This window comes from Crinia signifera, chromosome 6 (assembly GCF_055691185.1).
Source record: "Crinia signifera chromosome 6, ASM5569118v1, whole genome shotgun sequence".
Classification (NCBI taxonomy): domain Eukaryota; kingdom Metazoa; phylum Chordata; class Amphibia; order Anura; family Myobatrachidae; genus Crinia; species Crinia signifera.
Genome location: NC_139222.1, coordinates 169,790,603 through 169,807,151, shown reverse-complemented (window position 1 = coordinate 169,807,151; position 16,549 = coordinate 169,790,603). Strand labels below are relative to the sequence as shown.

Below are 16,549 nucleotides of genomic sequence, written 5' to 3'. Positions count from 1 at the left end.
ATATATATATCTCCAAAAGAGATCCGGCACTCCTACTGTAGACCAGGACTTGCTCCGGTGCCTTCCCAGGGGGGATACCCCAAATATACAGCACAATAGCTCACCAAAGCAGGGGCGTCACTCGGAGACTAGCAGAAGTGATTCTTTATTCAGCAAAGCATGAACAATCCAACAATTGTTTCGAGCCTACAAGTTTGTCCTATTGTGCTGTATCCTGAGCTATTGTGCTATATATATATATATATATATATGCAAAAAGAGGGGTTGACCTTGATCGCGCTTCCAATAGTTGGGAGCTTCGACCTCTACAGAATCTCCCCTGTTAGTGGGAGATGAGACAGAAACAAGCAGTAGAAGCGTAGAGGGAGCTGTTGGAAGTACCACCACCTTCAGAAATACAATAAAGGTGAACAATAATACAATGGATGTATAAATAACATTTATTAAAAATCAGAAGACATCTGTTTGATTCCAATGTAATTTGATGAATCACCGCAAGAACAGAACCCAACGCGTTTCGTCTCCGAAGAGACTTCCTCAGGGGTATACTGTGGGTGGTACAGAATGCCATAAGAATACAATATAAAAGCCATAGACATGTATAAATGTATATAAAAAATGAAAATTTAACATACCAAGAAGCGCGGTATTCTAAAACAATCTTTTAAAAATTCATGGAGAATATATATATCTCCAAAAGAGATCCGGCACTCCTACTGTAGACCAGGACTTGCTCCGGTGCCTTCCCAGGGGGGATACCCCAAATATACAGCACAATAGCTCACCAAAGCAGGGGCGTCACTCGGAGACTAGCAGAAGTGATTCTTTATTCAGCAAAGCATGAACAATCCAACAATTGTTTCGAGCCTACAAGTTTGTCCTATTGTGCTGTATCCTGAGCTATTGTGCTATATATATATATATATATGCAAAAAGAGGGGTTGACCTTGATCGCGCTTCCAATAGTTGGGAGCTTCGACCTCTACAGAATCTCCCCTGTTAGTGGGAGATGAGACAGAAACAAGCAGTAGAAGCGTAGAGGGAGCTGTTGGAAGTACCACCACCTTCAGAAATACAATAAAGGTGAACAATAATACAATGGATGTATAAATAACATTTATTAAAAATCAGAAGACATCTGTTTGATTCCAATGTAATTTGATGAATCACCGCAAGAACAGAACCCAACGCGTTTCGTCTCCGAAGAGACTTCCTCAGGGGTATACTGTGGGTGGTACAGAATGCCATAAGAATACAATATAAAAGCCATAGACATGTATAAATGTATATAAAAAATGAAAATTTAACATACCAAGAAGCGCGGTATTCTAAAACAATCTTTTAAAAATTCATGGAGAATATATATATCTCCAAAAGAGATCCGGCACTCCTACTGTAGACCAGGACTTGCTCCGGTGCCTTCCCAGGGGGGATACCCCAAATATACAGCACAATAGCTCACCAAAGCAGGGGCGTCACTCGGAGACTTGCAGAAGTGATTCTTTATTCAGCAAAGCATGAACAATCCAACAATTGTTTCGAGCCTACAAGTTTGTCCTATTGTGCTGTATCCTGAGCTATTGTGCTATATATATATATATATACACACATACACTTACTGGGGACATTTGTAACAGCACTACAGGGGACATGATATGTAACTGGCACTAAATATGTGCAAGAAAAGATCAAATGCAGTGCATGAGATAGTACGCTAATTTTGTTTCATGTTTTGAAACCTTGTTTTGTATACAAATCAAATATATTTGTATATATTATGGCCGATATGTAATAGGGTGTGATTTTTAGACTTTTGCGATTTTTGGTCAAAATTGACCAAAATCGCATTTTTTCTAAAAATCGCACATGTAATAGGATGCGAGTCGCGGTAAAAATCGCATTTTTTACCGCGAAATCGCACATTTTAAAGATGCGATTTTCAGGCACGCTGAAAATCGCATCCAGATGTTTTCCCATTGTAAACTATAGAACTCGCATATGTAATAGGATGCGAGTTCTAAAGTCGCATATGGGAGCTTCAAAAAAAAAAAAATCGCAAAAAAAATAGACCAGCTTCTGACTGGCGATTTAGGCAGAAACATGCACAGATCATTGAGATCTGTGCATGCTTCTGCTGTAAAAAAATAGTTAAAAAAGAAATTTAAATAAAAAACTGGCGTGCGGTCCCCCTCCTAAGCATTACCAGCCCCGGGCTCAAAAAGCCGGTGCTGGTATCATAAAATCAGAGGGACAAACAAATAGGGGTCCCCTTGATTTAATGAAACCAGCACCAGGCTCAAGGTCCGGCGCTGGTTCCTAAAATACGGGGGACAAAATGACTAGGGGTCCCCCGTATTTAAAGAACCAGCACCGGACCCAAACAGCCAGCAGGGTAATGCCACAGTCGGGGGGAGACTTTTTATACAAGTCCCCCCGGCCAAAGCATTCAGCCCTGTGGCTGGTCAGCATGGGCAGGGGTCCTGGGGAAGTGGGGACCCCCCCAAAGAAGGGGTCCCCCCCCTCCAGAACTTTCCTGCCCATGCTGAAGCCCGGGGCTGTCCTCCATGCCCCTGGGCTGTGGGCATGGAGCTGATTTTGTGTAAAATCAAGTTAAATCTATTGTTTTTAACAGTGGTACTACAAGTGCCAGCAAGCCTCCCCTGCAAGCTGGGACTTGGGAGAACCACAAGTCCCAGCCTGCAGGGCATTAAAGGGCCCGCTGTAACTTGTAGTTCTACTGTTAAAAAAATAGTACACAAAACACACACTGACACACATTTTAAATAAAAGTTTAATATACACATCACACACACACTCATACTTACCTATCTTTATCCCGTCGGTAGGTCGCTGGCTCTGGTGTCGGCGGCTCCGTGTCGGCGGCTCCGGGCTCGGCGGTTTCGGGCTCGGCGTCCTGTCCGACGATAATCCATGTTTAACCTGTGGAAGTAAATCCTACTCACCAGGTCCACCATGGATGGTCTTCTGTCTTCTCTTCAAGCTCTTGCGGCTCCGGCAGCTCCATTCGGCAATATGATTAAAGGCGCTGGAGATGTTTGATCTTCAGCGCCTAACATCAGAATGATTCTATTGGCTGCTCAGCAGCCAATGAGAAGCGCCGCTGGGAGCAGCCAATAGAATCATTCTAAGTACCGGCGTTGAAGAGGCAACATGTCTCCGCAGAGATGTTGCCTCTTCAACGCCGGTGCTTAGAATGATTCTATTGGCTGCTCCCAGCGGCGCTTCTCATTGGCTGCTGAGCAGCCAATAGAATCATTCTGATGTTAGGCGCTGAAGATCAAACATCTCCAGCGCCTTTAATCATATTGCCGAATGGAGCTGCCGGAGCGGCAAGAGCTTGAAGATAAAGAAGAAGAGAGAAGAGAGAAGAGAAGACAGAAGACCATCCATGGTGGACCTGGTGAGTAGGATTTACTTCCACAGGTCCAACATGGATTATCGTCGGACAGGACGCCGAGCCCGGAGCCGCCGACACGGAGCCGCCGACACCAGAGCCAGCGACCTACCGACGGGATAAAGATAGGTAAGTATGAGTGTGTGTGTGATGTGTGTATTAAACTTTTATTTAAAATGTGTGTCAGTGTGTGTTTTGTGTACTATTTTTTTAACAGTAGAACTACAAGTTACAGCGGGCCCTTTAATGCCCTGCAGGCTGGGACTTGTGGTTCTCCAAGTCCCAGCTTGCAGGGGAGGCTTGCTGGCACTTGTAGTACCACTGTTAAAAACAATAGATTTAACTTGATTTTACACAAAATCAGCTCCATGCCCACAGCCCAGGGGCATGGAGGACAGCCCCGGGCTTCAGCATGGGCAGTAAAGTTCTGGAGGGGGGGGACCCCTTCTTTGGGGGGGTCCCCACTTCCCCAGGACCCCTGCCCATGCTGACCAGCCACAGGGCTGAATGCTTTGGCCGGGGGGACTTGTATAAAAAGTCTCCCCCCGGCTGTGGCATTACCCTGCTGGCTGTTTGGGTCCGGTGCTGGTTCTTTAAATACGGGGGACCCCTAGTCATTTTGTCCCCCGTATTTTGGGAACCAGCGCCGGACCTTGAGCCTGGTGCTGGTTTCATTCTGATTTTATGATACCAGCACCGGCTTTTTGAGCCCGGGGCTGGTTATGATCGGGAGGGGGTCCGCACGCCGTTTTTTTTTTTTTTCAATCACACATTTGAAAATGCGCACATTTTCATGACTGAAAATGCGCACATTTTCATTACTAAAACTCGCCCGAAATCGCACCACATCGCACTTTTTTACCGTGAATTCGCATCTCATTACATATGCGAATTTGCTGCAAAAAATGCGATTTGGAAAGGTGCGATTTTGTGCGATTTTTGGACTAGTCCAAAAATCGCACCCTATTACATATCGGCCTATGTGTTTGATGTGTTTATACAGCATAAATGCAAGATACTTTAACTGTATATATATATATATATATATATATATATATATATATATATATATATATATATATATATATTAGTAAGCCCACTTGTAACTAATGCTTCGAAAGCTAGTAGATGTAGTTTTACTTGCAGCCAACAGATGGCAGTGTAAGCTCGCTTGAAGCAAATGCTTCCAAATCTAGTAGATATAGTTTCACTTGCTGCCAACAGATGGCAGTGTTTCAGAGTCACACTAGACATATATATTATAGCCAGTGGCGGATTTAGGGGTAAGGGCGCCCGTAGGCACAACAATAATGGCCGCCCCCTACCTAATTGTATTATTTTTATTAATTAGCTATGAGCCCTCATTTGATGATTGCCAATTTAATATATAATAAAAAAGCCAACAACTAACATTTGTTTATTATGTATACATATTTTCTAAGTAGGACAACTTACAGGGGCAGTATATGCATGTCCTATTCAATTACACTCTAATAAAGATGGAATATGGTACAGTACAATGGAAACATTTTGCAGTTACTCATACATTTCAGGCTGATAGTACTATCACATGCATCCAAGTGCCGCCCCCAAACATGTGCCGCTCCTAGGCACGTGCCTAATGTGCCTAATGGGAAATTCGGCACTGATTATAGCTATAGACAGTGCTTATTTTGTAGGAAAACAGGTTCAGGAACTGTGGGCGGGGCAGAAGTGGGCAGTGATGTGGGTGGAGCTACCAAAGGGGTGGGGTATCAATTCGTTTATAAACTTTTTCTTTAACACATAATGCCCTCAGCAGTGCTACATATACACATACACAATACCCCCAGCAGTGCCATATATACACATAATGCCACCAGTAATGCCATATATACACATGCCACCAGCAGTGCCAGTTATACAATGCCTCCAATAATGGCAGATAAACAATGCCCCCCAGCCAGTGGTGCGAATCTAAAAAAATACCTAGAGGTACTGTGTGTGCACGCCAAAAAGTGGGTGTGGCCACATGCCACATGGGACTTGGCCAATAATAATGTGGGCGTGATACACATATGACCCCCATAGTGCAGTCCGTGATGCCCATTATATGCCACACACTGTTATATGCTCATTATACATACAGTATGATGCCCTTGATGTCCATTATACATATGCCACACACTGTAATGCCCATTATACATATGCCACACAACATGATGCCCATTATTCATATGCAACACACAGAGATGCCCATTATTCATATGCCACACACAGAGATGCCCATTATTCATATGCCACACACTGTGATTTTAGATTGCAAAAATAAAATGGGAAGTGTGCAGGATTATCAGCAGTGCCAGTACCTCTGAGGAACTTCCAACAGCACCTCTTCTCCAGCTCAGCCACGGCTTATGAAGGTCTCCAGACTTTCAACTTCCACTAACAGCACTAATGTGCCTGTTGAGTGCGGAGATCAGTCCAGCGTAATTATTCTTGCAGTTCAGGCAGGCAAGCGGGCAGGAGAGTGCGCATCTCAAAGGGGCTGCGGGCAGGGATTCATTATGGATGCATCGTGCGCACTGCACAGCGATCTGATGGTGTAGGAGGCGAAGGGGCGGGGCATACCCAGGCAAGTAGCTGCAACTCCCTTCATCGAGCCGCCGCGGAGTATGCGGAAGGGAGGAGTTATAACACCACTGATTACAACTTCCGGAACACCGTTCCTGATCGTTCCGCCGGAAAAATACCAAGGCAGGTTTGTCCTGCCCCAGCAAAACCCACCACACACCTTCATATTGGCAGTATGCCCGGTAATCCTCCAGGACAGCCCGCTGGGGCAGCGCAGCTGAGCCTGGAAAATTCCGGGTATACCACTGAAGTGGTCAAAAAAACAGGACAACGTGTATTATACCTCAAACACACGTACAAATGAATAATTATTTATTTAAACATGTCTAAATCTAATAATATCGATGGGAAACTTTTTGCCAACTTTTAGACATTTTACTGTATCCAAAAATAGTCTAAACACTTTTATTTGCTAAAAAATACACTTGCTCAACATTGTTTTTCCACCATTTTTAAGAAACAACCAATTGACACTATGTAACTGTCTCTTACATTATATTTTGCATATGTCCACTAACTGCCTTCTACACTGTCCTGCTATCTTTATATTGTATGCCGTACCCCATTTCTGGGGACAGGGTAATTTCCCCACTCTTTTCATGTACTTCACTTTGCGGGGTATTCAATGGGTTTGTACCCACTCACCGTTCCCTTGCTGTGTTCAATGTAAGGCCCAAATCCTCGCTGTGAGAGGACGGTGGGTATCCCCTAGGTCCGCCGCAATTTGTGGCGAGTCCTGCCGTTTAATGGCCACACTAGCCGTTTTCAACCTCGCCTCGGGGAACAGGCTAGGTGGAAACAGTGGAAAGGGAGTGAGTTGAATACAATGACGGTGAGTTATCGGCACTTACTCGCCATCAGCATTGAATATCACCCTTAGTCTGCACAATGCATAATTCAAGTGTAATTTTCAGCTTCTAAATAAATTGCCCGATTCATGAAACTTACCTGTGAAATTCCATCAGTTATCTGCAATTGTGGCTTAACTGAGGCAGGTGAGGCAAAAACCAGGATAACAAGCCATGATTTTTTTTTTTTCACAAAAACCTATAGGTCCAGGACCTATGTATTTTCACACTAAGGAGGCGATTCGAACATGATAGCTCAGGACAGAATTTGGCCCCTATCCCAATGGTGCGCATGTGTAAGCCCCGGGAGCAAACACCTACAGCGAGTATTACACTCGCCAGGGTGTTCGCTCAATGCTGGGCGGGCATAAGGTGGATGCAGTGGACCATCCAGCATTTTATGGCCACAAAAATGGTGGGTGCGCCCATGGAAATGCTGGGCGTACCCCTGAGAAAGCAGGCGGGCCAATGTGCCCACCCCAATTAGGCAGATAGCGGGCATCTGAACAGTAAGAATGGATTTACTTTTCAGAGTGAAGGGTGGAAAAATCAATCGATGGTGAGCGACCATCGAATGATGTCTCCTCCGTGCATCCACATGCGAGCGGATGTGTAAGCGTACTCGCATGCTAGTGCAGGGATTCGGGGGGATGTGCATACAGCGGGGAGGTGTTTACCTTATCGCTAGGCAGCAAATATACACTCCTTAGCAGGGACGTGCAGTCAGGGGAGGCAGGGGAGGCAGTGCCTCACCTGTCATAAATTATTTAAAAAAAATACAAATATATTTTAAACACATATACTCTGCAATAAGTATCTTATTTGTATTTTTTTTTTAATAATTCATGTGGTGGGACACTGTGGGGAGGCTGGGAGGCATCGGGACCTGTGCCTCCTGCTGACAATTGAAAATTGTCAGCAGCGGGGGGCAGAGCTTAGGACGTGCACAAAAAGAGGCTGAAAAGCCCATTAAAAAACAACGGGGAAGCGGCACCTACACATCTGCCTCAGTGACAGGGCTGTCAATGAGGCAGATGTGATAGGACAGCAGATACAGGCTGTCATACACTGACAGCCTGTATCCGCTCTCAGAGCCAGCCCGATCTGCCGCGATTAGAGCCTGCAGCAGCGGGACCAGCCGGGGCACCAGTGACCAGACACCCCCTCCCCAGAAGGTATGACCTGTATTGTCGGGCACCGAAGGAGGTGGTAGCGGCATCTACTATGTCAGGAATCCGCAGCAGTGATAATAGCGGGCAGCGGCAGAGCTGGCCCTAGGCTCTGCTAGACTGCTGGAGGAGGTTTGGGGCACTTGTGGCTACCGCGATCGGGCAGCTCAATAAGCACTGAGCAGCCGGGAGCAGGGAAAAGCACAAGGGGACAGAGGCAGACTGAGCTCATGGTCCGGGACCATCCCCTGTGCAGAGGTGCATTAAGGAGGCGGCAGCAGTAGCACAGGAGCTGCCACCATACCTGAAATCCATTCCTGCTGGTCAATCCATCAGGCTGTATATGTCACGGCAGCTGTAGTCTCCGGGAGCCTGGGCTGACTCACTGTAGGGGGAGGTGTAGCGCGCAGCTCCTCTCCTCCTGAGAAACTTGAATTGCTGCCTGGCAAGTGGGCTCCTCTCCTCCACATACCATACTGCATCCGCCCCCTTCTCATAATCTATCCTCCTGGCTACTACCCCACCGCCACTCTCGGGCTATATGATGTAAGAGCCCCTGCAGAGCCGCTGTCTGGCTGGAGAGATTACCCGCTTCCCCTCCTGGATACTTCCAGGTAACTGCTCTCCTGGGCACCTCACATTCAGATTCTAATGGTATACTGTCTCCACGTCTTTCCTATTTCAGTAGCACTCTCTCTCCATCTCTACCCCATCTTTCTCTTCGTGCCACACCCCCCCCCCATGTTTCTCCACCCCCCCCCCCCCCCTCTCTCTCTTCATATCTCCATCTCTCCCCATGTGGCCTTAAGTGTATGTGTGTGTATAATATTGTATAATATAAAATCACAGATTGGGAACTTCTCCTGACCTCTGATCCCTGTCTCATCAACCTTTTATATGCAGCATGTTGTTTTTTTTTTGGTACTTGTTTCCTAGCACGGCCACAACGATCATAATCGCGGTCATCGGGGGTAAAATCGGGGCCATCGCATGCGCAAAAAAAAAATCGGGTGCGATGGGCCAGACGCGATGCCCACGATTTCCCCATAGAGAACAATGTTAAATGCCTCAATTTACCCGCGATGACCACGATTTCCCATAGGAAACAATGTGAAATGGCTCAATTTACCCAAATTATCATAGGAACAATGGTAAATGGGCCAAAAACACCCCTGAACATTGAAATGTCCCCCCAAAAGTAGTTTACGCCACCACGTGATCAACGTGAACCCGAAGCGTGGCGAGCGTAGCGAGCCCGCGAGGGGCGGCGGTACGCGTCCTCCGACCTTTTCATACCCCTACTATCCACTAGGGCGTGGAGTGAGAATAGAATAGTGTGGCGAGCGCAGCGAGCCACCGAGCCCGAAGCGTGGCGAGCGCAGCGAGGGGACGCGGATACCTGTGAAGCCTGCGAAGGGACGCGTTTACCTGTGAAGGTATCCGCGTCCGCTCGCCACGCTTCGGGCTCGGTGGCTCGCTGCGCTCGCCACACTATTCTATTCTCACTCCACGCCCTAGTGGATAGTGGGGGTATGAAAAGGTCGGAGGACGCGTACCGCCGCCCCTCGCGGACTCGCTGCGCTCGCCACGCTTCAGGTTCACGTCCATCGCGGGGTGGCGTGAACTACTTTTGGGGGGACATTTCACTGGTCAGGGGGGTTTTTTGGGCTTTCTGGCCCATTTACCATTCTTCCCTATGATGATTTGGGTAAATTGACCCATTTAACATTGTTTCCTATGGGAAATCGGGGTCATCGCGGGTAAATTGAGGAATTTAACATTGTTCCCTATGGGGAAATCGCAGCCATCGCGGGTGGACCATTTAAGCATTTTTAGGTGCACACGACGAGACCGACCTGATTTTTCACTGTTTTCAATGCAGTTCAATGGAAAAATCAGGGGCATCGCGTCGGTCGCGTCGCAGGCCACTAAAATTACCCCCGATGGCCAAGATTTGTGGCCGTGCTAGGAAACAAGTACCTTTTTTTTTTCATTTGTGTTAAGTTAAAAAAAAAACATAAAAATTTAGCCTGCACCACCCCCTTCAACACAAATTCAGCTGCTGTACACGAGTATACAGGAGCCAAACCATTTTAGTGTTGCCTCATCAGGTTACCAATTTATCTTTAAATTAAAATGTTGTAACCTGCTGGCATTGACTGTTTGGGCTATGAGTGCTGCACCATCTGGTCCCTGTTTGCAAGTTTTGTGACAGCATTGGCCCACATATATAAGTTATTTGTAGTGCCGGACCTGATGTGTGTGTGTGTGTGTATATATATATATATATATATATATATATATATATATATATATATATATATATATATATATATATATATATATATATATATATATATATATATAACTTGTAATGTATCCTCATACATATAACCCCAATACGCCACACAGCGCTAGATACATACATAAATATATATATATATATATCCATCATTATTCCTTCAAAGACTGAGACAATGTCTCCTCATATGAAGTCTAGATAATATCAGGGTATCAATCAGAGCCTCACCAGTGACTGACCTCACCGCACGTCACTGCTCCTTAGCGAGCATTAGGCCCTAAATCTGGATTTTATTATATTTTTGCCCATTTTTGTTTTCGGGTGAAAGATGTATCAGGAACAATTGCATAACCCCCTCTGCCTGTAATTGTTATATGAAAACCTTAGAAAGAGCTATAAACTCGCCATCTATATTGAAACCTCACATGATACACAGCTACCGCTACAGATTGTTTTAGTGTCACAGAATGGCCCAGCTGAATATCCCCCTAAATTATGCCTAGGAATGGAGATTTCAAAGAATAAATGTTTTTAAATATTTCAACTCATTGTGGGGAATTCAATCAGCATAATATTATTACAGTTTATTGCCACCTAGACTGATACATATGTTGTCTACAATGTATATAAAAAGCAGCTGCTGAACAATAGACTAATGCACAAGGTTCCTAGCAGAGCTGTGTATCCGGCACCCTGGAAATACCCCTAGTGAAGCGCTTCCCAAACTATTTTGAATCACGGCACCCTAGAGTATCAGAATTTTATCAAAACACCCCTAGGTCAAAAGAAAATGTATTTATTATTTTATTTATTAACAGTTTATACATATTCCGCAGCGCTTTACAGAGTATAGTTGAACATTCACATCAGTCCCTGCCCCCAGTGGAGCTTACAATCTGTATTGTATTATCTGGTTAATTTGTTGGGAGCCAATTAGCTTACCAGTATAATTTTGGTTTGTGGGAGGAAACCGGAGTACCCGGAGTAAACCCACGCAAGCACAAACTCCGCACAGTTAGAGTCATGGTGGGTATTGAACCCATGACCTCAGCGCTGTGAGACAGTAATGATAACCATTACAAAATGAAGTAGATTGTGTTTATATGTCATCTTTAAGGTGCCCAGACACAGGTCCGATTTGGGCCGATTTCACCAGATTCCGACGGATAGGGTTAATATATCGGGTAAAATCTGCCCAAATCAGAAGTGTTTGACATTAGATCGGACCTAAAGCAGACAGCATCCAGCTGAGGAATACCGCCTCCAAAGGTTAGGGTTAGTAGGGACAGCACGGCCACCTCTCCACACACCAAAAACATACTCCAAAAGGAGTGTAAACATTTTATAAATAACCAATTTATTTTTACAGGTGTCACTCGTTTATATTCCCTCCCTCACCCCAGCGCTCTATTCTCATTATCTAATTAGATCGGACCCAATGCGCAGCCCCGTGCACATTGGATCAGATCCTAGAGATAAGAATTGGACCACCAGTGGCACATCGCGGGTTCTTTTTAGCACCCGCGATGTGTCACATCCGGTTTCCCCTGCCAGCTCCCCAGTTCTTTTACATGCGATTTTTCACATTTTTAAAAAATGGCCCATGACATCCGATGTGAGCGCTCCCGTGGAGCTGCTGGGGGGCTCAAGGTAAATCAGGTCCAACTTGTGCATCAGACAAGTCGGACATGTGTATGGCCACCCTATGGCTGGTTTCACACACTCCGGCTCCTGCCGGACGGTGAAATCCCGCACGGCTTAAAAGCCGTGCCGTCCCTGCAGTGTGTAATGGACAGCTATGTGTCCATTCACACAGGACGGTCAGGGCACGGCTGCCGGGTAGCACAGGTCAGTCCCGTCCCGTCCTCACAGGTCAGTGTGTGCTGAGAGCGATGGAGGCCTTTCACACACACCGGTCATTTGGTGTCCGGTTTTAGATCTCCACCGCCCCCAAACTGACGTCACTTCAGTTTCTACCCTCAAATTTACACAGCACCGGCTCACAGAGCCGGTGCATGTGAAAGAGACAACTGTCAGGCAAAAAGCCGGACAAAATGTGTCCGGCTTTTTGCCTTCCGGACAAAACCGGAGTGTGTGAAACCAGCCTATAGGGTCAGTTATGGGGTGAGGGACAGGATTTATGATTGGCAGCCACCAGCTCTGGATTTGTCTATTACATTGACCATAAAAAATGTAATTGGTCCTGGACCACCAACCCTTGGCACCCCTGCAAGTGTCCCAAAGCACCCCAGAGCGTCAAGGCACACAGTTTGGGAACCACTGCCCTAGTGAGGCATGCGGTCACTAGGTCTACAAGCATTTGGTTGACAGTCATTAGGTCGACCCACTATAGGTCGACACATGAAATAGGTTGGCATGCATCAGGTCGTCATGGTCATTAGGTTGACACAAACAATAGGTAGACATGGGAAAGGTCGACATGAAAAAGGTTAACATGAGTTTTTCATGTTTTTTATTTTATTTTTAAAGGTGATTTATCATATGTTACTATCTGAGTGGGCATAGAGTATGAATATAATAGCATGGCGAGTGCAGAGGTACACTTATACAGTGTCCATGTCAACTTGACAGGGGCACCAAAAAACATGAAAAACTCATGACCTTTTTCATGACCTAATGCTTGTGTCCACCTAATGCATGCCAACCAATTTCATGCATCGACTTAGTTGACTGTCGACCTATAGTGGTATACCTAATGACTGTCGACCTATAGTGGTATACCTAATGACTGGTGACCTATAGTGGTATACCTAATGACTGTGTGACCTATAGTGGTATACCTAATGACTGAGGACCTATAGTGGTATACCTAATGACTGGTGACCTATAGTGGTATACCTAATGACTGGTGACCTATAGTGGTATACCTAATGACTGTCGACCTATAGTGGTATACCTAATGACTGGTGACCTATAGTGGTATACCTAATGACTGTGTGACCTATAGTGGTATACCTAATGACTGTGTGACCTATAGTGGTATACCTAATGACTGGTGACCTATAGTGGTATACCTAATGACTGTGTGACCTATAGTGGTATACCTAATGACTGGTGACCTATAGTGGTATACCTAATGACTGGTGACCTATAGTGGTATACCTAATGACTGTGTGACCTATAGTGGTATACCTAATGACTGTCGACCTATAGTGGTATACCTAATGACTGGTGACCTATAGTGGTATACCTAATGACTGTGTGACCTATAGTGGTATACCTAATGACTGTGTGACCTATAGTGGTATACCTAATGACTGAGGACCTATAGTGGTATACCTAATGACTGAGGACCTATAGTGGTATACCTAATGACTGTGTGACCTATAGTGGTATACCTAATGACTGGTGACCTATAGTGGTATACCTAATGACTGTCGACCTATAGTGGTATACCTAATGACTGGTGACCTATAGTGGTATACCTAATGACTGGTGACCTATAGTGGTATACCTAATGACTGTGTGACCTATAGTGGTATACCTAATGACTGTGTGACCTATAGTGGTATACCTAATGACTGAGGACCTATAGTGGTATACCTAATGACTGTGTGACCTATAGTGGTATACCTAATGACTGTGTGACCTATAGTGGTATACCTAATGACTGTCGACCTATAGTGGTATACCTAATGACTGTGTGACCTATAGTGGTATACCTAATGACTGAGGACCTATAGTGGTATACCTAATGACTGAGGACCTATAGTGGTATACCTAATGACTGTGTGACCTATAGTGGTATACCTAATGACTGTGTGACCTATAGTGGTATACCTAATGACTGGTGACCTATAGTGGTATACCTAATGACTGGTGACCTATAGTGGTATACCTAATGACTGGTGACCTATAGTGGTATACCTAATGACTGGTGACCTATAGTGGTATACCTAATGACTGTGTGACCTATAGTGGTATACCTAATGACTGTGTGACCTATAGTGGTATACCTAATGACTGGTGACCTATAGTGGTATACCTAATGACTGGTGACCTATAGTGGTATACCTAATGACTGGTGACCTATAGTGGTATACCTAATGACTGGGGACCTATAGTGGTATACCTAATGACTGGGGACCTATAGTGGTATACCTAATGACTGAGGACCTATAGTGGTATACCTAATGACTGGTGACCTATAGTGGTATACCTAATGACTGGTGACCTATAGTGGTATACCTAATGACTGGTGACCTATAGTGGTATACCTAATGACTGGTGACCTATAGTGGTATACCTAATGACTGGCGACCTATAGTGGTATACCTAATGACTGTGTGACCTATAGTGGTATACCTAATGACTGTGTGACCTATAGTGGTATACCTAATGACTGGCGACCTATAGTGGTATACCTAATGACTGGTGACCTATAGTGGTATACCTAATGACTGGTGACCTATAGTGGTATACCTAATGACTGGTGACCTATAGTGGTATACCTAATGACTGGCGACCTATAGTGGTATACCTAATGACTGGCAACCTATAGTGGTATACCTAATGACTGGCGACCTAAGTTCTGTCGACGCTAATGGTTACACATCTTATTGTCCTACAGTGCTATGGCTTTGTGTTATTCCTTTAGTGTTATGCAGCACTGTCATTACAGTGACTTTACACAACATACACTAGTAGTAATAAGTATAAGTAATAAAGCATGGACTACATATGGCACACACTCATACCTCCCAACATGACCCTCTCCAGGAGGGACACAATGCTCTGTTTCTGGACTTCCCTCTTCATTTTTTATTGCTATGACCTGTGTGGAAACATCTTTCTTACCCATTAACCTGTTTAAAACAGGTGATGGCAATCACACATTACCAGGGAAGTCCAGAAACAGAGCATTGTGTCCCTCCTGGAGAGGGTCATGTTGGAAAGTATGACATTAGCATATTTACACATCACGGCATCATGACCATCTCTGAATCTGGGGGCCCATTGCCATATTGTCAATTGCCTGCATTATGGTATCCTTGGTGCCAGTTGTCATGACACTCCTGGCTCTTTCACTAAGTCCCCTTACCTTCCTCGGTGGATGCCCTGGCACCTCACCCTCTGTGCACCAGCTCTCCCAGCATTCCGACTCAGGACCCGTGTCAGTGCTGATAGCGCCATAGTAACACACTGCGCCCAGCGCCCACAGCAGCAGCAAATCACCACTGTGGAACCCGTTCCACCTGAGGCCCGGAGAACTTGCTTCACACCACGCCCATATCGTGATAGCAGCCGCCCACTGGCAGGAATATATTATATTTGTAGATCATTCCCTTCAGTTCAGACTTCAGAATCCGAGGGCACCGCTCTAGCAGCAGCAGAGACGGGCAGGCTGCCAGGGTACATGCCCACTCCCCGATCAGATTATATCGCAACACATGATGCAGCCTAGTACGCGGGCAGGAAGGAACAAATGTCACTCACAGCGCGGCAGCGATCCCCTGGCTGTCACTTGAGGCAATTATGTTGCTTTATGGGCATCGTGCCCAGTGCCGGAATAGTAGTGTTTGGACCGGGGAGTGTGGGCGTGGCTGGTGTGTGGGAGTGGACACGTGCAGACGAAACTTTTTACTACTTCTGCCAACTGTCAAATATATTCCTGTTTGCAAGAGTGTGGATTATAGGGTGGACAGACTGAAGGTCGAAATGCATTTGATGGACCACTTAAGGTCTACATGCATCAATGTCGATATGGGCTTAGGTCGACAGGTCACTAGGTCAACATGGGCTAGGTCGACAGCCAACATGCCAAAATGTCGACACAGTTGACATGGACACTAAAAAAAGTCACCACATCCCTTCACTACACTATTTTATTCTCCCACCCTAGTGGATGGCAGGGCATGAAATACTGTCAGAATAAAAAACCGTGAAACGTGATAAAAACCCCAGGAAGACCTTTTGACTGTCAACCTAGCTCATGTCGACCTAATGCATGTGTCAGCCTAATGACCTGTCGACCTTACCCCCTTGTCAACCTTCATATCGACTTTCAGTGGCCGATCCAATGCATGTCGACCTATTTGCAATGCATAGCTCACTGTGGGTGCAGGAAACTGGCATTATAACCAGATGTGATAAAGGCCACCAATTGGCAATGACTGGATCTGTGCACAGCATACTATGGGCCTGATTCAGACCTGCTCACTAGGCCGCGTATATTCACTGC

At 45.5% G+C, this 16,549-nt stretch overlaps 1 protein-coding gene across 1 annotated transcript in view; it reads right to left on the bottom strand.

The window, feature by feature from the left end:
* Positions 1-15,839, bottom strand: part of LOC146008613 (medium-chain acyl-CoA ligase ACSF2, mitochondrial-like) — a 144,263-nt gene extending 128,424 nt beyond the window's left edge. Inside the window, exon 1 of the mRNA XM_083148087.1 lies at positions 15,410-15,839. Coding sequence (XP_083004213.1) covers positions 15,410-15,501 — 92 coding nt within the window. The 5' untranslated portion in view covers positions 15,502-15,839. The remainder of the gene's footprint in view (positions 1-15,409) is intronic.
* Between the last annotated feature and the right edge of the window lie 710 nt (positions 15,840-16,549).